Source organism: Anabrus simplex, chromosome 4 (genome assembly GCF_040414725.1).
Source record: "Anabrus simplex isolate iqAnaSimp1 chromosome 4, ASM4041472v1, whole genome shotgun sequence".
In the NCBI taxonomy this organism is placed as follows: domain Eukaryota; kingdom Metazoa; phylum Arthropoda; class Insecta; order Orthoptera; family Tettigoniidae; genus Anabrus; species Anabrus simplex.
The window spans coordinates 242,716,738-242,741,751 of NC_090268.1; the positions used below are offsets into that span (position 1 = coordinate 242,716,738).

The window sequence follows — 25,014 nt, forward strand, 5'->3', positions numbered from 1 at the left end:
TCTTTCATCAGGACAACGCTCCGCCGCACACAAGTGTTATTGCCATGGCAAAACTTCATGAACTGGGGTACGAATTGTTGCCACATCTACCTTATTCACCTGATTTGGCACCATCAGACTTTCTTCTATTTCCAAAGCTGAAAATTTTTGTCAGTGGATGGAGATTTTCTACAAGGGAAGAACTGACAGCCGAATTGGAGAGGTATTTTGCAGGCCTGGAGGAATCTCATTATAGATGGGATCAAGGCATTGGAACATCGCTAGACCAAATGCACTAGTCCACAGGGAGACTATGTTGAAAAATAAAAGCAGTTCCACCGAGGTAAGATACTTAATTCTAGTGCATTCCGAGAACTTTTCAAACCACCTAACTCGTTTTTATGCTTCAGAAAATACACCTGCCTATGAAATAACCACAGAATCGGAACAATCTAAGAAAAGAAGGCATTGTAAAGCATCAGTGACAGATGCTGATTTGGGATGGGATGATGTAAGAGTTGACTCACCTCCAAGAAGAAACAAGATTTATGCAGAGATTCTGAGAGTTGCTGCTGAACTGGATAATTTTTCCAGTGAGTACGACTGCTTGCAGTATAATTTCACTAAGGATATGATCAAGAATATAAAGCAAGAAACCAACAGTTATGCCGCAAACACAATCTCAAAACTCAGACGGACAAATAAACTGAAAGCTCATAGTATGTTGCAGCGATGGGTTCGAGTTACATTATTTGAACTGTACAAATTTTTTGCCATAATCTAGCATATTTTCTTAATTGTAAAAAGTAATCTGAAGGATTATTGGTTGACATCCCCTATTTTGCAGACAACATTTGCTGGCAAGCTACTGTCATGTGACAGATTTAAAATGATCATGTCTATACTGCATTTGAACAACAATGACACATACCTCGTGATCGAGGTCATGATCCTCTCCACAGAGTTAGGCCATATTTCGATTCTCTGATGAAACAGTTTAGTGGTGGAATTGTCCCATCCGAAAATCTGACCGTCAATGAGGGAATTTGTGCCTTTTGTGGTAGAATACACTTTCGTGTGTACATGAAGAACAAACCAGAGAAGTATGGAATAAAGTTGTTTCTTGTGTGTGAATCTAATTCAGGTTATGCTTTGAATATTGAAGTGTACTCTGGTTGTGGAAACAACTATTCGATTGTTTCTATGTTCGAAAGGTTGTTGACCGATTATTTTCGCAAAGGCCATAGTGTGTATACGGACAGATTTTACACTAGTCTAACTGTTGTGCAATATTTATGGGATCAAGATACCTAAGGTACAGGGACTGTAATGCTCGACAGGAAAGAGATGCCTAAAGGTTTAGTTAGCTGCTGCTAAATTGAAGAGGGGAGAGTTGACTTTCCGTCATAGATCCAACATGATGGTCTGCAAATGGAGAGACACAAGAGATGTCTCTGTTCTATCTTCAAAACATAGATATACAGCTTCTGAAGTGACAGTGAGGGCAAAGGGATGTAAAGGAAAGGTTATGGTGAAGCCAGATACTATATTGGACTATAACGAGAAAGAAAAAAACAGGAGTGGACCGTAATGACCACCTTGTAGCCTACTATCCATTCAAGAGGAAAACAAAGTGGTGGAAGAAGCCGTTTTTTCATCTCTTCATTCGAGGCATAGTGAATAGCTACATACTATTCAAGAAAATTGGAAGAAAACAACCATACACTTCCCTTGAGAAATTCATGTTTGTCGTTGGTGAGACACTGCCTTTGGTAGCAGGGGAAGAATTTGTTGCCATGGACGTTGGAACAACAATAGACTGATTCACCGGAAGGCATTTTGGTAGAAAAATCCCACCAACTGAGAACAAGGCCAGACCATGTAGAAGCTGCAAGGTGTGTGGGGATAGAAGCAAGAAGGCAAATGGTAAATGAGCCAGAAAAGAGACAACGTATTATTGCCCACTGTGTGATGTAGGACTTTGCATTCCAGATTGTTTTGAAATTTACCACACAAATGCAAATTATGTTTAGAAGACTGTATTTTCTCTTGCTTAAAAGTCGTCTGTGGCATGGAACAATAATTTTACAGTTGAGTAACTTTTTACAAATTTTTTTTTTTTTTTTTTTTTTTTTTTTTTTTTTTTTTGCTAGTTGCTTTACGTCGCACCGACACAGATAGGTCTTATGGCGACGATGGGACAGGAAAGGGCTAGGAGTGGGAAGGAAGCGGCCGTGGCCTTAATTAAGGTACAGACCCAGCATTTGCCTGGTGTGAAAATAGGAAACCATGGAAAACCATTTTCAGGGCTGCCGACTGTGGGATTCGAACCTACTATCTCCCGAATACTGGATAATGGCTGCACTTAAGCGACTGCAGCTATCGAGCTCAGTAATTGATCAATTAAATTAAAATTTCATAAGAGCTCCCATTTTCATTATTGTAATTGCTATTATTATTGAAAAATTATTATTTTTATATCGTACTCGTTATTGTTGTTGTTTTGTAATTGCAATGCACATTTTATATTATCAAAATAGGGTAAATATAACAGTATTTCAGAAAACTTTACTTGCTTAGTTATCGTCAGACTTTTTTTTCATTCACAAAACATGGTATAATATATAAACAATTTTAAAATCTCAAGTGATAGTTGACATGATACAAACAGCGTTTTTCAAAACTAGATGTTCAAACAAGCGCAAAGAAAAAAAGAATCATGCAAATATCTCCTATAGGTACAGAGATTTAGTGTTTAAAAAAATCCTTAAAAATGCCCAGTCCAGAACGTTTGTTAGGGATATTAAGGCCCAGACTGGAATGGGTTAAATGAACATGACGCCAACCTCGTGAACAAAGAATACGCACATGGTAAAAAAAACACACACGTGGAACAAATGTAATTAGTCCATGGAATAAAGGAAACTGCAAAGCATTAAGTTACATTACACAAACTCAAACACGTCATTAAAATATGTCATAACCTTAAAAGGCCAAAATATTCAAGGAACGCCAACTTCATGAACAAAGAACCACACTCGCATGGTCAAAGAACATGGTTTAAATCACAACAAGCAAACAGAGCGGAACAAAGAATTTTCGGAGCAGAGCCTCACAATTAAATTGAAATAAGATATAGGATGGTTCAACCTTTTCAATACAAGTAGAATGAGAAATGTTATGTTACATTCCTAGTTGATTACAAGCGGTACTGGTTTCTTTGCTAGTTGCTTTACGTCGCACCGACACAGATAGGTCTTATGGCGACGATGGGACAGGGAAGGGCTAGGAATTGGAAGGAAGCGGCCGTGGCCTTAATTAAGGTACAGCCCCAGCATTGGTACTGGTTTCGACCACTGTTCCAGGTCATCAGCCGATCACTTCAAATATAAAGAACAATGCATAGAAAAACAATAGGTGATGTATAAATCTTTCACCAGTTGCAGTTCATGAAGCACAATAACACTTTAGGGATTAGCACTGCGTGCTGAAAGTTCCCAAAATCCTGAAGAAGTCGAGGATCAATCACATAAATGAAGCAAAACGCAAGTTCTTGGAAAGCGGCAAAACGCAAGTTCTTGGAAAGCGGCAAAACATACATGCTGACCGGCATTGTGCTTCCAAATGTTTATGAAAACTCAATGAAAAATTAAGTAATTCAAGGATCAAGCCTGCAAACACTACTAGGCGCGAAATTGTACAGTGCAGTTTAATATACTTGACGATAGAAATATATATTAATGTTTATAGAATCTCATATGGCAGATTCTTGAAGTTTGAAGATGCAGAATAGTTAACATTTTAAAAAAAATTGTGAACGAAACATGTCATTCTTTGTTTATTTATGTTCTTTTTTGCAGAACTGTTATAGTGTCATTTTATGATTAGTGTTTGACAGACTAAAAAAAACTTTACAGTTAATGAAGGTACAACTCTTGAACACTTTTGCATTGAAGTTAGCTTGTTTCATTCCTTTGTTTGCTTCACTACTATTCTAAACCAACATATCCCATGAAAACCAAACTCTTACTGGAAAATACGAAATAATAATTTAAACATAAATATTAAATTACCTTCATACAAAGCCCTCTGGTTTACTGGATTTGGTTCCAATAATTTACACAACTGTTCAATTAGTGACTCCACCAATAAACTGCTGACAGATGAGCGTTGGATACTATGAACGACAACATTTGCCACGCCATCAACTGGCTGGGTACTACCTGAAACAGAAACGGAAATTTCCTGTCAGAAAGAAATGAGTTCTTGGATGAAGCTATAATTTTTTTGGTCTGTTTCCAGATCAACTTTGCTGTACAGAAGTGAAAGCTGGTGGACTCAGATTGTCTTAACGTTAAAAATAACATGATATAAAAGCAATGATAATGACTACTGGTATAAACAGGTGGGAATAATGGCAGGAAGGTACTTGAAATGATGACAAAGGCTAGTTTAGGAATAAACTCAATGGATGAAGATAATGTATAACCTGGCTTCAGTGGTGGGGGTCATGTGAGATGAATGGAGGAGGATATGTTACCTAGGAGAATAATGGATGTGGCCATGGAAGAATTTAAACAAACCGCCTATTTGAATTGAAGGTGAGGGAAGTCAGACAAGAGTCATTTAGTGAACTTTATTCATGTGTCATTTAGTATAAATTTGGACCACGTGTGATTTATATGGGCACAGCAAACGACAATTCATATCATGAATTATTAAAACTATTTAACCTTTATTACAGCCATATTTTGCACATCTAGTCTGTTTTGGGACACTTAAAAACTAGGTGCTGGATTGACACACCAGTTCCGTATCCACTCTTCATTTGGCATTTGACCAGTGAAGACGCAATGTCACCATTTTCTGTAACACAGTAGAACAGTTTCTACACATGTTCTTATATTTCAAGAATGAGCCACAATTCATCTAAAAGTACCATGGTACAGAGCTATGTTTGTTTTAAATGTGAAGACAGTGAAACAGAGTCTAACAATGAGGAAGTGATACTAACATTGCATGGTATCGTGCAATAGTAATTACTATAAATTTTACAAATATATTAGAAGAAAGATGAATATACGTGGTCATATAGTGCTTATAATTAAGGAAAGAAATGGTCAGTATCTCTATATTTTCAAGTGTGTGAAATCTGATATGAACAGTACATTTTTGAATTGTATATTAAAATGATTTCTCAAATTCCAGGTGATTCTTGTGAAAGATATGGATATATACTTAATTAATCATACAGGTGTTATTCAAATAAGACATGTCCCTGTAAATATTCCAAATGTGCGGGACATTGGGCGGCAATGATTGAGCAGAACAAAGCGGAGGTGGACCGAGTTGTAACCTAACATCATGTGACGTAAGAATAGACAACGTGAAGTACCCCGCTCCTCGTGTTTTAGTAGTGTAGTTTAAATAGTTAAATGTAATAATAATAATAATAATAATAATAATAATAATAATAATAATAATAATAATAATAATAATAATGTTATTTGCTTTACATCCCACTAACTACTTTTACGGTCTTCGGAGACGCCGAGGTGCCGGAATTTAGTCCCGCAGGAGTTCTTTTACGTGCCAGTAAATCTACTGACACGAGGCTGTCGTATTTGAGCACCTTCAAATACCACCGGACTGAGCTAGGATTGAACGTGCCAAGTTGGGGTTAGAAGGCCAGCGCCTTAACCCTCTGAGCCACTCAGTCCGGCATCTGAAGGAAAACTCAGATCCTAGAACTGTAACTGGCCCTGGCTTACCACAATAATATAGGCCAAGGTCCGTGGACCAAGTGAGGAGGAGCTCACGACTCATGATCGGGTGTGTAGGGTTCCCTGGTCAGAGGGGGAACCTTGGCAGAGTCGTATAGAGCGGTTCCCCTTGCCTGCGACCAGGGAGTACACTGCCTACGCACCTTCGCCGACCATTTTGGAAGCATCAAGGGTTATGAACTTCATGTTGTTGGTCCGTATTGAACTGAGATAACATACCATATTTAAACATACACAATATTTGACGAAACCCTAAAACATGTTTCTAAGCAGTAAGAACCTTATGAATACATAATTTACAATATGATGTGTGATTGAATTAGGCAAGGTGCTATGGCGCTCAAAATGTTGCAAATGAAAAATTACACGTGACATAGTTGAGCAATATATAATACAAGTGCATTAAACACGCTAGAAAGTCTGGGTATAAAAAATACAAAAATACAAATGAGATGCTCTGTGTTGTAGGTCAATTTCAGTATGATTTTAGACACATAGTGTATCAGATGGAATTCAGTAGGTCCTGGTAATACATAACGGTTGTGGACCGAGTGCTACGGTACTAAGAATGAACACAATATAACATGACACATATAATAAAAGTATACAAGTATGTACAATGTTTGAGTAACAAATATGTACATGATACTCTCTAGAAGAATCTGTGAAGAGTTGATTATACACTGTATCACCTTTAGCAGAAAATTTGATACTTGGTGTATTAAGTAACCAAGCTATGTTGATAGGGCTGTATGGTTGAAAGTTGGAATTGTGCAGACTGAATATGAAGTTTTAGAATTCTTCTTGAGAAGAAAGTAGACACTGTGCATGGTGATATTAAAGGGTGGAACCCTCAGTTCACTGCAGAAACAAACTGGACCTATTAAAATTGAGAAAAGCCAGTAAAATACAGAGTACATGGAAAGAAGAATAGATTACAACAAAGCGTCTTGGAAGCACTCCAGGAATATTATATTTCATTTGATCCCGAGCAGCTCAACCACGTGGAGGCAGCCCCTCAATTCCAGCCAAATGTTTACCCTGTCCAGGAGCTGCGCTGATGCTCAGCACCTTCAGACATCATCTCAGATGACGGCGGTGACTCCCCATCGGGCAGCCCGAACAACATCGGATCCAGCACACCAGACACCGACAGTAAAGAAGACCCTCAGGACTTCGCCAGCATGCCGTGGCGATGATCACGGCCACCTCCGGTTCATGGGGATCCACATCAACCGCCTGCATCCAGCCACAGCCGCCGCTGCTCTTTTACTCTTCTTTTGTAGTTGGACTTCCGCATCTTGTGCCCTACCTTGACATGTCTATGAGACTGTACACAACCCACATCATCGCAGAAGGGGTTTAACCTGGACAGACCACCGGACGCGCCTTCCTTCGGCCCACTAGACTGTCCCCACTGATTGACCAAGTTGTCGCAGATCTTCACCATAGCAGTATCATTGAGCTGGGTGTGTGTTTGTCAGCCTTTCCCCTGTTCCTCGTCCCCATGGAAACAGGGACGGTGCAGGTCATTTACAACCTTAGTGCCTGGACCCCCTTCATCGTTCACCCTCACTTCTCTCTGTGGTCCAGCGCATCGATAGCTTCAATTCCGGCCCATCATCTTGCTCGCAAACTCAACCTTAAGTCAGGTTTTTATCAGATACCTATTTTGCCACGGACGCACCATGCCTAAGGGACCCTTTACTGAGGGAAGTGCTACCAATGGACCCGCCTGCCAAAGGGGCATAGCCTGCCCCAGTAAGAGCACTTCCCAGGAGGGAGCGTCTGCCAGGTTCTCGGCAGAGGCGCTGGCGAGCCACGAGAGGGTTAATCTCTCTATGCTGCAAGATTTATTAAATTCATATACAGAGCAAACAAATAGTTTGTGAAATGCAGATCAGCTCTGCAGCCATGGGTAAGAGAGTACAGAGTCACGGAGCTGTCTGTGTATACACACGGAGTACATTGCAATTTACATAAGGAATGTCAAACAGGAAGCGATGGGCTGCTAACACTGCTGCAGCGGCTTCCACGACATTAATCTTGGTAGGCTGGTTAGTCGAAGGCCTGTACCCTGGCCTGGTGGTGCCTCGGCATGATGGCAGCGATGGACCTCAGGGTGGCATCAGCAAAGATCTCCACAATGTGCTGGCCGGTGATCATCCAACGAGGCATGGCGACAAAATTGCAATTGCCGAGCCCAGAAAAATTTGCCAGCTAAAATACGCTTGGGCAGGAAACCGGGCCAACCCATGTCCCACCCGAGCCATGAGAAGTACCTGGGCCGCCTGTAGGAGCTGATAGGGCGTGAAGCAAGGCAACGCGTGCACAAAGGAGAGGGCACGCTGCTGGGTTGTGGGATGCAACATGATCTCTTGGCTGGCGATGTCAACAGTGACTTCTAAGTATGTCAGGATGGGCATCGAGTACAGGACCGACTTCGAGTAGTTAATGGTAATGCCAAAGATCACAGCAAGATAAAGTTCAATGTCATGTATCAGTTCAATAGTCAGATCTGGGAAATGAATGGGCCAGTCGTCCAGATAGGGAATCATCTGGACGGCAAACTCCTGGGAAAGAAGTTCCTGCACAGTGGTGCCCCTGCGTTGCATGACGGATGGGGTCAAGCTATGCTATCGGCAGGTGGGTCTATCGGTAGAGCTTCCCTAGGTAAAGGATCTCGTAGCATAGCTGCCAACTTTTTGAAATAAAAAACTGGAATTTTTAATTTTTGGATTTTATCACATATATTGTGCCACAGTCTAACAAGGTAACATCGGCAATGATTAAGTCACCGATCGCAATGAAACTTGGAAAACACATTGAGGTACACGTAAAAAACGATGTCGGCATCAATTTTGGGTGTCAACATTCATTAGGGCGTTAACTACGGGGCCTAAAAGTCGCGACATTTCAAATTCTGCGCGATCAGTGATGAATACTTGCTGGCCAATGCTAAGCCGGCACACTGCGTGTCAAGAGACACGCCTCTGCACTTCCTCCCCTCCCCACTCCTTCTGGTTCGCCTCCACACGTTTCTCTTCTCCCCGCGCTTGCCGGCTACTTAGTTGTTGAACGGGACCAGCTCTATACTTTGCTTCTTTTTGTACTATAATTATTGAAATCCTTTAAATAACATTCTGTTTCACACATAATGGTAATAAATAACCTCAACTAATATACCCATATTTTATTCAAATAGATATATTTTCATTCCTGCTAATTCCGGTGAGTTGTCACATTCGTGGGTACAACTCCGAGTTAAGTACCACCGGGCGTGGTCAAACGGGGGATGGGGTACTGCGTCCTACCTACACTTAAATTATTATTTACTTCTAAAACGCCTTAAAGCTGTCGGTAGTGTCCTTTAGCGTGGACATACATATGGAATTAATTAAATTAAATCACCCACCACTAAATAAATCTCCCACCTTTAAACAACGTTAAATACCTTTTTATGTAAAGAAATTACATGCCCGGGTAGAGGATCACAATGAATGTAATGAGATTAGGTACCTCGAGATATCAAAACCTGGTTATAGGTCCAGATCATCTTTGGATATCCCCTTCCCCCCACCCATTTTGTGCACGCTATCAGTTGTGTCTTAACGAAACGACATTGCAGACGATGACAACAACAACAACAACAATTATAAACTAGGAGTTTGAAACTACTGGTATTTTCCATATTGCGTACACTGGTATAAGCAATAAGCCTATAGGTAGAACTTTTTTATTTGTGCTTGTACTGAACGATTTATTAATGTTTTGCAAAGACAGGCACAACACATTTCAATTGCAGCAATGGTTGTTGATTATAAATTTAATGCATAGGTAACTTTGATACACGAGTATGACATGGAATGTAGTAAAGTTTGACGTAATAAGAGAAGCCTTGAAAAATAAGAACGATATGCATTTATATATGCAGTAGATATACAGGGTAACCACAGGCAAACCTGTGGTCTTACTGTACCGGTACTGTTATAGCTGACGAAGGTCTATGTATTCAACAAGTACCGATATTAAAGTATAACACTACAGTCTTCTGGGTATAATGACAATTACATACGCAAAACGTTAAATGGCTATTGTACGACTTGTATAACAACAAACAATTACAAGGCAACACAATAAATGACTCCGTATACATTAGATCGGGCAAACTCCCTGTCAATAACTGATAGTCAACAAAAACAATCTTTGGTCTATTCGAAACATTAAAAAATAGTGAAAAGAAAACTGAAACAACACATAATGAACAACAGGCACCATACTTTTTTTTTTCGCTAATTGCTTTACGTCGCACCAACACAGATAGGTCTTATGGCGACGATGGGATAGGAAAGGCCTAAGAGTTGGAAGGAAGCGGCCGTGTCCTTAATTAAGGTACAGCCCTAGCATTTGCCTGGTGTGAAAATGGGAAACCATGGTAAAAACCATCTTCAGGGCTGCCGACAGTGGGATTCGAACCCACTATCTCCCGGATGCAAGCTCACAGCCGTGCGCCTCTAACCGCATGGCCAACCTGCCTGGTGCAAACGTTTTCATAAACCTTTCAGAAAACGTAAACTGACTAATACAACGTGGAAATTACAAAGGAGAGATATGAGGAAGGCTGATAGAGTACGTGAAGTATAGCACCGGTTCTTTTTGACAGCTAACCAGAAGGAGGTGTGTAGGAGAGGAGGTGCAGAGGCGTGTCTCCATGCACGCAGTGTGCCGGCTTAGCATTGGCCAGCATGTATTCATCGCTGATCGCGCGGAATTTGAAATGTTGCAACTTTTAGGCCCCTTAGTTAATGCCGTAATGAATGTTGGCACCCAAAATTGATGCCGACATCTTTTTTACGTGTACCTCAATGAGTTTTCCAAGTTTCATCGCGATCGGCGACTTAACCATTGCCGATGTTCCCTTGTAAGTGAAAAAAGGACAGGATAAAAGGAATACATATCTACAGTTACAATGTGAATTGACCATTAAATTTAAAGTCTTAAACTAAAAACCACATAAAAATGGTTACAAGAAAATGTACCTAATCACTCTCCTTTATGTCACATACATATGAATAATAATACAGTCGAACCTCGATATCTCAAACCTCAATTAATCGAATTTTCAGTATCTTGAAGCATCGAACTCTACTATGACTATGCTAATACGCCTTCCCAATACAGCAATATGAGCGATATGGGCCTAGTTCCCATTTCCGCCACTGAACGGTGCTTCGCTGGCATTGAAACATGATTGTTCATTACAGCACACGTTAAGTGTTTAGTATATTTCCGTTCAAATATATAGACAATTACTCAAAATACATATTTGAATCACACCGTACACCTTAATAAAGAAATTCAGTGAAGAATGTACCCCTCTGCAGCGGAAAAACTACAAAATAATGTTAACGGTAGGTAGTAAATACTGTAGAAAGTAAATATATTCACACGCTTTTATGTTTAAGTGTTTTGCGTTCAAATCTTTCAAAGTTCTCTGTTATTTATGTGGCTATGTAATTTAAGAATACAGGAATAGCACACTTGCAAATAACTTCCCTCACTAACTATGAATGTCCGATTTCAGGACAACTAAGTGAGGAAAATCACGCAACACGGGCACTAAATAGTCACTCGTAAATGCAACAGGATTTTTATGCACAAATAGTTGTGCTTTCAATACAAAATCATGAGTAACTTTCAAAATCCACAGTGGCAAATCAGATGGGTATTGAAGCCTGCTGTTTGAATCTCTTTTATAAATCAAGTCCATTAGCACTGTTGAACACCTTGGTCTCGTCAAAAGAACCAAGCATCTCTTTCGGCTGCAATGTTGTTACATTTGTGCTACTGACACGTATGTAGAATCCAATTTTTATCGATAACTTGTATTTGACAGTGGTACCTGCATTAATAAAACATGCATATCTGTATACGAATGGTCTTTTAAATGTTATAGGGCTGTTATTACTTCAGTCACGAAAATATCTTTCTCGCACAGCACATTCATTTTCTTAAACTTAGATGGCTCGATATTTTTGCACGTAAGAAAAATGAACCTCTTTCACAGTTTCGTTTGATTGCATCTGATACAGTTTCTTGATAAAATCACCATTTATATTCTGGGAACCATCAAACATAGATTTTTTCAGAATGTGCCATTTGTCGAAAGCAAGACGAGGCATTTCATTATCACCAGGATGACAGATCTTTGGTTTAATGTGTTTTGAAGAAGACATTCTTCTTATCCTGTTAACATTAGTCTTATGATTATCACTCACAATGCGCAACACGAAAAAAACGCAAGCTTCGACTTCCTTTATTGTTTTGAGTGTTAAAGTATGTAGCTCTGTACCTAAAAGCCTCTTAAAGAAGAAAAATGCTGCTGTAACCTTTATTTTGTAGTCGCAGCAGAAATTATAAAACAAAAAATGTCATTGACTAGGGTAATTCGATTTCTAATTTCGCTTGCATGACAGTCATCATGAGTAGTTTTTATTTGCTCAACGTGGGATGGAGCGCCTTTCTGTTGAAAGAAGGTGTCTAGTTTCTTGTCATATAACATCTGCTGTTCGATGGTCTACCAACAATCACAATCTCTCTGCTTCATTTAGGCACTGATTTTCTGCTAAGAGGCACTCCTTTACTAAGAGTGTTATTCAAGCCTCGCAGTTTATATCTCCTATGCAGCGTGAAAGTGTGGATTTATTTGGTGTGGCAAACATATTGTTTCGATGATCTTGAATTGAAATTCGGCGAGAAATTCTGTTTTGAAGTAACATTTAGCCATTTATGACGACGTTACTCGTGGAAAGTAAATTCATGAAATGATATCCCACTTGCCAATCTGCTTTTCATCTTACATTAAGGCACACGGTAGTAAACAATATTATGTACATAAACATTAAGACGTTTCACAACCAACGAAACAAGCCAAATAAGGTAAACATAGGCTCAAATAACACCAGCACTCTTAGCAATGATCACTGAGCGTGTCTCGTCAAGCAGACTAATGCCAGCTTCTCAGCGCTCCAAGCGCCTGAACTGGTAACTACGCAGTGTTCGCTCGTTTACATGTGTGACTGGGTGAATGAGAAGGCCTATTAGTGCAGTCATAGTAGAGGGCGATGCTTGAAGTAACTTAAATTTTTCGGCTGTCTGACCTATTCTTCATGTGTATTTATTTCTCTATTACTCGAAATTCGGTTACACGAATTTCTCGATTTCTCGAAGCAAACATTTCCTCCCTTGAAGCAAAAAATACTCTGTAACTCAAATTTTGTGCAACATTAACAGTGCAATATGGTATTTGTGGGTTGTGAGGAACAGTTAACAAGTAAAGAAAGGGTTACAGTGAAGCTGGGAACTAATATGACGGGAACCGAAAAACTCGAACTTATAGTGGTCGGAAAATCGGCAAAGCCTCGCTCTTTCTCGGGTGTCAATTAATTACCGGTCACATACGAAAGCAAGCCCAGAAGTCGCGGATGACAAGATCCATTTACGAAATTCGGCTGCATGGTACTGATGAGACATTTCAACGTGAAGGGAGAAAAGATTAACCGCAACAAACAGAAGAAACTAACAGATTTTTTTTCCAAAGGTGTTACCAGAGCTATGTTTTTTGTTTCACTGCTGTATGTACTGTATCCTGTCTTCTAAAAAGTTCCTGTAATAAGTGTTATAATTAAAGTGACGCCGTAAAATAGAGTATCTTTGTATAGTTTTAAGTACTGTTAAAAATAATGTATTCAGTAAAAGCCTGTAGATACATATGATTCAATTATACATGATCAAAAACAGTATTCTTTATATCTCAAAATTTCGATTACTCAAAATAAAATTTATCTCCCGAGGTGATTCGAGATATCAAAGTTCCACCGCATTTATATCAAACCGATACACGCAACAAAACGCATAATAGTTTCCTTTATTAGACTGTAAAATGGACGGAAATTTAATTTTATAGGTCTTACTGAACACTTGGAGATAATGTTTGTTACGTTTTCTTGGCCATAACGTGAAGAGAAAATACCAGAAACTGTCACCGACACAACTCCCTAAAATACATTCAACTCATTAAAATTATGAAGTAAGAATGAATAAAAATGCACTGAAATATGCAAAACTGCCACATACAAAACAGATCGGTATGTCTCGTACATTATTAACATACGACTTTAACATGGGGAAACACACAGAACAGTAGAAAAACACGTGGCCTACAACTTCAACGAAATTACGCACAGAAACAATGTGAATAACAAACTCATTATTTCATCTCGATTAACTGTCGCTAGCGCGCGCTTGCATCTTTTGCTTGTACGACGATTGCCATCCCGAATCCCCAGCCGTAAAGCACACATACTTCTGTAACGAGCAGAAAACACGATACACGAAGGCGACAGACGACCCACTCCCGAAATAAAGCATCAAATAAATATGCTTGAAAATGAGGCTGGGTAACTTACACAAGCAGATAAGAATTTATCCTTTATCCTAGGGGAAGATTATTAACTGTACTGGAGGTTATATTGGTCAAAAATAGGAATTAAAAATAAATCGGAAAATCGGAAGATGAGTTAAAAGCCGGAAAGTTTCTGGGTAAATCGGAAGGGTTGGCAGGTATGCCGTAGGCATGGAGCGTCAGTGGAAAAATAGTTATCTGATAAAAACCCTACTTAAGGTCAAATTTGCAAACAAGATGATGGGCCAGAATTGAAGCTAACGCCTGCGCTGGACCACGGAGAGAGAAGTGAGGGTGAACGATGAAGGGGGTCCATTTAAAGATAAAAATTTCATATTATTCCGTATTGAACTGTGTTCACAATTAAATTAAGATATATAGTGGTACAACCTTATCAATACAAGTAGAATAAGAAATGTAATGTTACATTCCTAGTTGATTACAAGCGGTACCGGTTTGGACCACTGTTCCGGGTCATCATCAGCCGATCACTTAAAATATTAAAAACAATGCAAATCTTTCACTAGTTGCAGTTCTGGAACACTATTAACACTTTAGGAATTAGCACTGTGTGCTGAAAGTTCCAAAAAACCTGAAGTAGTCCAGGATCAATCACATAAATGAAGCCAGAAGCAAGTTCTTAAAGAGCAGCAGGACGTACATACTGACCGGCACTGTGCTTCCAAATGTTAATGAAAATCGATGAAAAATTAAATAGTTCAAGTATCAAGCCTGCAAACGCTGCTATGTGCAAAATCGTACAATACATTTTAATATACTTTACGATAGAAATATATTAATGTTTACAGAATTAATGCTTATAATGTTTATAGAATCTCAAGACTAGATAGAATACGAAATGAAGAAATAAGGAGAAGCGTGGGAGTGTGTAAACTTCAAGAAGAGATTGATATAGCAAAGCTAAAATGGTTTGGACACACGATGAGAATGCCAGGAGAGAGAATACCAAAGAGAACATTCATGGATACAGTGAATGAAAAGAGGCCTAGGGGACGTCCTAGAATGAGATGGAGGAGCTCTGTTGTGGACTGTATTGGAAATAGAGGAGTCGATAGCAATAAAGTACTAGAAGAGGAATGGTGGAAAGATCGAGTAAGGTGGAGGGCTTTGGTACACTACCCTACCCAGAGAGAATCTGTAAAAGGGAATGAAGAAGAAGAATCTTGTATGTCAGATTCTTGAAGTTTGGAGATGAACAGTTGACATAAAAAACTATTGTGAAAAGAAAAAAGTTTAAAAGCGCAACTGAGAAACGCATATTTTAAGTGATCGGCTGATGATAACCCGGAACAGTGGTCCAAACCGGTACCACTTGTAATAAACTAGGATGTAACATTACATTCTTATTCTACTTGTATTGAAAAGGATGAACCACTATATATCTTATTTCAATTTAATTGTGAAGGGGGTCCAGGCGGTAAGGTCGTAAATGACCCGTGCTGCCTCTTTCCTTGGGGACGAGGAACAGGGGAAAGGCTGACGAACACTCACCCAACTCAATGATACCACTACTGTGAAGATCTGCGACAACTTGAACCATCAACGGGGCTGGTCTAGTATGCCAAAAGCAGGAAAGCATGTTCAGGGATCTGGCCTGATCGACCCCTTCCGTGATAATGCGGGTTGATTATTTTCACCATGTTGGTTAATCCTGTCTGTACTGATTTATATTCAAATTTCTATAGAACACTTTCCCGCCTTGTCAATACTTTATATATTTTATCATGCCTAATTACCATACATGTTTCGAGAGCTAACTACTCTCTTCTTCAACGGTGCCAAAACATCAATAATCTTTGGACTTGGTACACTGGTACAAATATACTTATCAACAGAACAATTATATATAAATTTTGAAATTGTTAAAATTATTTTTTAGTAATAATAATGTTATTTGTTTTACGTCCCACTAACTACTTTTTGGTGTTCGGAGACGCCAAGGTACCGGAATTTAGTCCCGCGGGAGTTTTTTTTACGTGCCAGTAAATTTACCGACATGAGGCTGACGTATTTGAGCACCTTCAAATACCACCAGACTGAGCCAGGATCGAAACTGCCACGTTGGAGTCAGAAGGCCAGCGCCTTAACCGTCTGAGCCACTCAGCCCGGCATATTTCTTTGTGTTTCAACTTTTACTTAGTATCTATGTCATTTATTACAGACTTTAAAATAGAAATTTTCAAATCATAAATGAATATCTATTAAATGAGTCACTATATGCTAAAATTTTAAATCTGCTCTGCTCTTGGAACTTACATCCTTATTTATATCTAAAAAAGAAATAAAATGTTTCTTTGTGTCTAAATTTACATTTACTTTGTCATTTAATAAAACACTTGAAATAGAATAAAAATTTTTTTCCATTCCTAAATAAATAATAATGTTATTTGCTTTATGTCCCACTAACTACTCTTTTATGGTTTTCGGAGACGCCAAGGTGCTGGAATTTAGTCCCGCAGGAGTTCTTTTACGTGCCAGTAAATCTACCGACAAGAGGCTGATGTATTTGAGCACCTTCAAGTAACACCGGACTGAGCCAGGATCGAACCTGCCAAGTTGGGGTCAGAAGGCCAGCGCCCCAACCGCCTGAGCCACTCAGCCCGGCAATGCAAATAAATAAAATAAAATAAATAAATAAATAAATAAGTAAATAAATAAATAAATAAATAAATAAATAACACATATTAAGTTAGTCACTATGTTGAACTTAAAAATATTTTCTGCTCTCTTCTTGGAAATTTCTCCTTTTTTTTAAGTCCTAAAAAAGAAAAACATTAAATTTCTAACCTGTAATTCCATTACCTTATTTATTCCAATAATTGTCCCTTAACTTACTGCTATATTTCTGAGACCTCTCATATAAATCGGAATTTCCTCCTCTTAATCCCGTCTGACCATGCTAGCCATTTTAATCATCCAATTTGTTTAAAATAAACAACAAACAAACTTTAGACACATTTTTGTGAAAAAGATGACAACTCAGATGACTTCAGTTTCAACTAAATTTTCCCACAAATTCAAATGACATAACACTGGTCTGAACTAAACAATATGCCCTCACTTGCTGTCAATGACCTTAGAGGGCGAGCTGCTACTATGCTGCCGGGTACATTATGACCTTGCTAGCCCTTTTAACTGTCAAATTCCTTTAAATAAACAACCAACAAACTAACTTTAGTGAGATATTTTACAAAAATAATGACATCTCAGATGATTAGGGAAATTTTACTTACTTCAGTTTCAACTGGTTACCAAATTTATCCACAAACGAAATATTATTACACTAGTCTGAATCAACAAACATGTTCTTGCTTTTTGCTTGCTGTCAATTACCTTACGAGGCGTGCTGCTGCTTGTCGTTATGCTGCCGACTTACTTCAGTTTCAACTGGTTACCAAATTTATCCACAAACGAAATATTATTACACTAGTCTGAATCAACAAACATGTTCTTACTCTTTGCTTGCTGTCAATTACCTTACGAGGCGTGCTGCTCCTTGTCGTTATGCTGCCGATTACGTAATGTAGGGGAGGGAGAGGGTGTGTGTCAGAGACCGGAACTATTTCTTTCATTCTCTCTTTCTTTCCTTCTTCCTTATATGATTGTATGCTAATCTGTACATCACATTTTCATTCAGTGGTTCATTCAAATTATTCTCATAATTGCTTCTCTGGTCAATATATATACTTATTTTCTCTAGAGCGTTCATTAATTTTCCTTTCGTTATCGCGTGCAGTATTTCCATATCTTTATTTCCGTAAAATTATGATTGTATTCTTCCATGTGTTCACCCATTGCTGAGAACCTTTTGTGTCTTACTGCATTCAGGTGCTCCTTGTATCTTGTCTCCACACTCCTCCCTGATTGTCCAATATATATTTCTTTCCACAACCTTGGCACTTGATTGCAGTATACTCCTGATTTATTGAACCTACTGGACCTATTTACCTTATGTGAATTGAATAAAATTCTCTTATTATTGCTGTTTGTTTTACACGGAATGTCAATGTCCTTTTTGCTGAATATCTTTTTGATCCTGTACGAGTTTCTGTTGTGGAATGTTATTACCGCTACATTCTTACTTTCTTTCTTTTCTTTTTCCAAAGTTGATCTCTGTTTATTCATTAACTTGCACTTTATTTTATCTACATATTTCTTCGTATATCCATTTCTCATACCAATATAATGGTCCGTTATTGGACATTATAAATTTTCCAGCTAACTCATTCTTGGTTGCCTGCGTTTCGCCCTCGTGTGCTAAGTTAGGCTCGTCAGTTGGGACTTAGCACACCACCCAAGACGCAAGGCTAGTGCATACCGTGGAGGCCACTGCATAGGCTATTTGAAGCCACCAGCAGTGCCAATGCACTATGAGAGCTATGTCTCATTTCCAAAAATAGATGCCTGCCTGGCCATCAAATGATGTAGATGTTGATTCCCATAGGGAACCTAAAATATTTTTCCCAAATGAGTAAATTTATAATACCAATATAATGGTCCGTCGATGTGGATCTCCATGGACCAGAGGTGGTTCGGGAGGCAGCCGTGGTTGTCGCTACGGGATGCTGTCGAAGTCCCGGGGATCTTCTTCACTGCTGGTGTCTGGTGTGCCGGATCCATTGTCATCGGGGCTGCCCTACAAGAAGTCACTGTCGCCGTCCAAGACGATGTCCCAAGGTGCTAAGTGCCAGCGCAGCTCCTGGACAGGTTAGACGTTTGGCTGGATTGGAGGGTCCACCTCCATGAGGTCGAGCTGCTCGGGTTCAAAACAAATCCAATATTTCCGGAGTGCTTCAAAGATGGTCGGCGTGGGTGTGTAGACGGCGTACTCCCTGGTCGCAGGGGAAAGGGTCCACTCTATACGACTCTGCCAAGGTTCCCCCTCCGACCTCGGAACCCTACGCATTAATATTTAGAAATTTCATGATCCGTATTGAAGTGGGATTACAATATTTGAAATTAAGAGGCTTCCTCCTATTCAATACAAAGATGTTTATTAGTGTGAAAGAATCGCACATCTTTCACATGAGGTACTAGTTTCGGCACCAGGAACCCTCTTAATTTCAAATATTGTAACCCTACGCACCCGGTCATGAGGCCTCATCATGAGCTCCTCCTCACCTGGTCCATGGACCTATATTATTGTGGCAAACCATGGCCTCGCCAATTGCCGACTGAATGTGGTCTTCAGTTATTTTAAATTATTTCTTATATATCAAAGATATGGGAAGTTTCTCATCTTAATTTAACAGTATTAGGCCCGGTTTCATCAACACATGTTAAATATATACTAACAAGTAGTTAGTTAATATGGAGTTCAAAAGTTAACATCTTGTTAGGTTTCTTGTGTTTCATCAAACTTTTCTTGTGAAATGTTAACTAATCGACTGTTAACTCTCCCAATATTGCGAACTGGTGCAAATCAAGGAGGCAGTGGTACAAACATGCTGTTTTACAGCGTGCTCCGATGGGCTTTTGTTTGATTACAGCTGTAAAATATGGCGCGTGAAGTGAAACTGAATCGTAGTTCTAATTTTTTCTCCTTCGAAAAAGAGTTGTTAATTGAATTAGTAAATATATATAAGTTATTGAGTGCAAGTGCACAGATGGCTTGACGATAAAAGAAAAGGACGAGGCGTGGGAGAAAGTCCGCGAGGGTCTCAATGGGGTTAACAGTTACTTTCTTAGTGGGTATCCACTGTCACCTAACAAAATCACTTAGTTAATGGTCCTCCACTTCAAACTGTGCTCCGATATGGAAGGTATTAAATACTCCATTTAAAGATAAAAATTTCATTGTTCCGTATTGAAAAGTATCACAGTTAAAATTGAAATTATACATAAAGAGGTTCAACCTATTCAATACAAAAGAATAAGAAATGCAGTGAGTACATTCTTATTTAATAATAAGTAGAAGTGGTACCGGTTTCGACTCTAGTCCAGGCGATCATCAGCCGATTAAAACATGAAAAACAATGCATTGGGAAAAGAAAAAAAAAAGATCAAGTTCACTCCGGATCAGTAGAAGAGGTGATATAAAAATGACGGGGGTAGACACTGTAAAATTCAGAAGAAGTAAAATGTAAGTCACTTAAAAGAAACAGTGCGTAATTTTTTGAACGTCAGTATGGCACAGAAACCTGAAAACTACCATCCAATAACACTTCTTAGTTGCATTTATAAACTCTTGGAACGAGTCATCCTCACTAGGATAGCACCACACAATGAAGCTGTAATCCCTCCAGAACAAGCTGGTTTCAGAAGAAATCGTAGCTGTACCGATCAAGTTTTGGCTCTAACCACTCACATTGAGGCAGGCTTCCAAAAGAAGTTAAAATCAACAGCTGTCTTTATTGACCTGACAAGTGCATATGATACTGTCTGACGACATGGAGTAATTCTTAAAGCGCTGCAAGTAATTCCCTGCTTGGAAATTGCAAACCCAATTTCCAATATGCTTTGTGAGAGATAGTTTGTAGTACAGTATTCCTAGGTGATTCTAAAAGTCGCAAAAGAAAATTAAATAACGGTCTGCCACAGGGATCAGTACAGGCCCTAGTTCTTTTCAACCTCTACATCCATGACTTACCATCAACCACAGCTCTACTAAGTTCATCTATGCTGACAACACTGCACTGGTATCTCAAAGCAGAAATTTTGAGGATGGAGAAGGCATTCTTTCAGCAGACTTGGACAAAATGGCAACATTCTTCAAGTCTTGCCAATTGATCCCAAGTACCCCTAAGACCGAGGTTTCATGTTTCCATCTCAGCAACTGACTCGCAAACTACGAGCCATCTGTTTTATTCCTTGGTGAAAAACTAAAGTACAACCCGTTCCCAAAATATCTAGAGGTTACCCTGGATAGAACTCTGAGCTACAAAGAACATCTCACCAAGCTCTCTCACAAAATTGCTACAAGGAATAACATCCTGTACAAGCTTTGTGGTAGTTTCTGGGGAGCCTCGGCTGACCGCTTACAATTAATGGGTATTAGTCTTGTGCATAAAGTGGATACTAAGCTGAATGATACCATGTGCTGCATAACTGGTACTGTGAAGTCCACACCTCGCCACTGGTTACCTGTACGTAGTCATATCCCTCATCACCAGTTCACCAGGAATTTTGTTACCCATCGCCACAACGGGGTCGATCTAGGAGACCAGCAAGTGTACTGACTGGCCGACTCTTGAGTGACAATTTTAATCTAAACCAGAGCTGGCAGGATGAGTGGTCAAATTCAACATCTGGAACTAATAAATGCTCATGAGCTAAATCCAACTTGAAAAATGAAGCGATTCGACCTCCCAAGAAATGTATGTTGTCGCCTCAACAGACTGAAAACTGGGCATGGATGCTGCAATTTCTTACTCCATAAGTGGGGCTGGATGGATTATCCAATGTCTCAATGCAGTGAAGAGGAGCAGGCCATGGACCACGTCATCCTGCGCTGCCCTCTTCATGCCTACTCTGGAAGCCCCAGCGAATTGTTTCGTCTTACAGAAAATGCTGTAGTGTAGCTGAAAAACTTGGACCTGCACTTATGAATTTGTTGTTATAATCACCATACGATTACATAAATAATAAATAAATAAATAAATAAATAAATAAATAAATAAATAAATAAATAAATAAATAAATAAATAAATAAATAAATAAATAAATAAATAAATAAATAAATAAATAAATCTACTGAACTTCATATTCGATGTTCAGCATCTTTTGTCCAATATTATTATACTAGCCAGTGCACTTAAACCCTTCATTTTTGCTCTTTTTATCTGTTCTGTCCATCTGCCATTACTACTTATGATCATCCCTATGTTTTCAATTTGTTTAACCACTTCTAATTTTGTCTTACCCATCCACCACTTTCACTTTTTGAGAGTCTGTCACCCGTTTTACACACCATAACTCTGGTTTTCTGTGGATTAATTTTCATATTCCACTCTTTACTGTAATTTATATTACCACTAATACTATTTTGCATTTTGACAGGGATTAATGTGAGGAGCAGGATATCGTCTGCAAAGATAAGACCCAGAATATCTTGATCGATCAATCAATCAATACTGATCTGCATTTAGGGCAGTCACCCAGGTGGCAGATTCCCTATCTGTTGTTTTCCTAGCCTTTACCTAAATGATTTCAAAGAAATTGGAAATTTATTGAACATCTCCCTTGGTAAGTTATTCCAATCCCTAACTCCTCTTCATATGAATGAATATTTGCCCTAGTTTGTTCTCTTGAATTCCAACTTTATCTTCATATTGTGATCTTTCCTACTTTTATAAACGCCACTCAAACTTATTCGTCTACTAATGTCATTCAAAAAAACAAAAAAAAAATCTCTTTTTTGCAAATGAGGTGTCCACCTCGGTGGCAAATGGTACACTAAAATACATTACTTTTAAGCACTAAATATTAAATTAACAAGAGAAGAAAATTTTCCTATAACACAATATTATACCACTTACGCTAACATTTTTTTCTATTAAACACAGCTCATCCTTAATAAATTCATATTGTTTACAAAATTCTACTTATAATATCTCCCGTACTACTTACAAATATAGTCAACTGATATACAGTATATGGAATTACTTCAAATGATACTATACAACTGGTATAAGATTAAACTTTACATTGCATTTATTTACTTTTTTTATTTTTACCCATTCTGGAACCTAAGTAGCATAACGACCTGCTGCGTCTTAACCAGAGCCTGCTTTTGACACCACTTTTCAGAGTTCATGAAGGGCTTTCACAGCTACTGTAGCGGTCCCAAGGCCCTCGAAGTCCCCACTGTACTTCACCCCTACAGGCAGTCCCCTACTTTGGCTGTCCAAACTCCTTAGACCAGGGGATGGAATTAATTTATTCACTCACATTTTTTTATTTACATAACCTGCACTGGTCGAATGCCCTCTAACACTTCATTTATTTTCTCTGTTGCTGTTTATTCTCTTCTTGAATATCTGTACAGATTTTGGAAAAGGATCAAACACTACCCCTGGTAAACTGTTCCACTCCTTCACACCCTTCCCAATGAATGAAAATTTACACCAATCGCTTCTGCTAAAATTCCTTTAATTTTATATTTGTGGTCTGTCATGCCGATATAATTATTTTCCAATTGAAGCCTCTCACGGATATTGCCCCATGCTTCTTCTCTTGAATAGGCTCTATATAATCCTATAAATCTAGTCTTCTCCCTTCTCTTACTTAAAGTTTCCCACCCAAGTTCCTGTAAGATTTCTGATACACTACTCTTTCTCCTGAAATCCCCTGTTACAAATCTTGCTGCATTCCTCTGCACACTATCTATTTCTTTTATTAGGTGAGGATCCCAAACACTGTTTGCATATTCCAATAATGGATGAACCATACTTAAGTAACTTTTTTCTTTTAATTCTTTATTGCATCCTTTAAGTAGCCTCATTATGACATGTAATGATCTGTATGCTTTCCCAACAATGTCATCAACATGACCCTTCCAGTGCAAATTACTTTCAAATCTAACACCTAAGTATTTGCACTTGCCATCTTTTGGGATAACCATCTCATCCAAAGTATATTCAAATTCAGTTTTAAAGCTCCTGTTTGCAAAAGTTGTAAGAGTTGATTTGCCTCCGTTAACCTTCATATTATTTTCTTTAACCCATTGTTGGATACTTTCAAGGTCCCTTTGTAATTCTGAACAATCCTCAATGTTATTTATTTCCCTATAAACAATTATGTCATCTGCATACAATCTTATTTTTGATGTTATATTGTTCCCTAAATCATTTGCGTATATTAAGAAAAGTAACGGATCGATTATACTACCCTGTGCAATTCCCTTCCAAACTTTATCTTCCTGCGATACATTATTTCCTACTTTGACTTTCTGAACCTTTGAATTTAGAAATATTTTTATCCAACGTGTAACCCTTACGTCCAATCCTATTCCCTCCAATTTCTTTAATAATATTCCATGTTCCACTCTACCAAAGGCTTTGGAAAGATCTATGGCTATGCAATCTAACTGACCTCCTGAATCCAATTGATCTGATATGTCCTGCTGAAATCCCACCAGTTGTGCCTCAAAAGAAAATTTCTTTCTAAATCCATACTGGCTCCTCATGAAACAATTTTTATCATCACATGTCCCTCTGATGTACTTAGATATTAAACTTTCCAGTATTTTACAAACTATACTGGTCAGGCTGATTGGTCTGTAGTTTTCTGGTTTCCTTTTATCACCCTTTCCTTTATAAATTGGTATTATTATAGATTCCTTCCATTCCTTTGATATTACACTATTATTTATGACATAGTCAAAGAGAAATTTTAAATAAGGCACTATGTACCACCCCAGTAATTTGATCACTTCCTGCTGCTTTTCCTTGCTGAAACAGTTGGATTTCCCTGAAAATATCTTCATTTGTGAATGAGAAGCTTCTTGTTTCCCTCTGTGTCTCTCCCTCTCTATCTTCTGTTTCGGTTTCCAGTTTAAAACTCCTGACAATCATCTACTGAATCTCTGAATTCCCTACTAAATAGATTTCCTTTCTCAGTATCTGTTAAATAGTGTTCACCCCCTTCTCCCACCATTGTAGGAATTTGGATTCCTTTTCCTTTTTGATTCCTGATATATGAATACAGCTTTCTCCATTTCCCTTTGTGGTCGTTACCCTCTTGAAGTATGCCATTCATATAATTCTCTCTTGCTTCCTTTTTCACTCTATTCAGTTTTCTCATTAGCTGTTTTCTAGTTTCTCTACT

The 25,014-nt window shown here is 38.7% G+C and overlaps 1 protein-coding gene across 5 annotated transcripts in view; it reads right to left on the reverse strand.

Annotated features, from left to right (window-relative positions):
• LOC136871840 (eukaryotic translation initiation factor 2-alpha kinase 1) overlaps window positions 1-25,014 on the reverse strand; it is a 292,614-nt gene that overhangs the window by 243,215 nt on the left and 24,385 nt on the right. For 4 of the 5 annotated variants that reach the window (XM_068227225.1, XM_068227223.1, XM_068227224.1 and 1 more), the window contains exon 3: window positions 4,053-4,202. In XM_068227225.1, the coding sequence (XP_068083326.1) occupies window positions 4,053-4,202 (150 nt within the window). The remainder of the gene's footprint in view (window positions 1-4,052; window positions 4,203-25,014) is intronic. The other variant, XM_067145467.2, reaches the window with a different exon arrangement.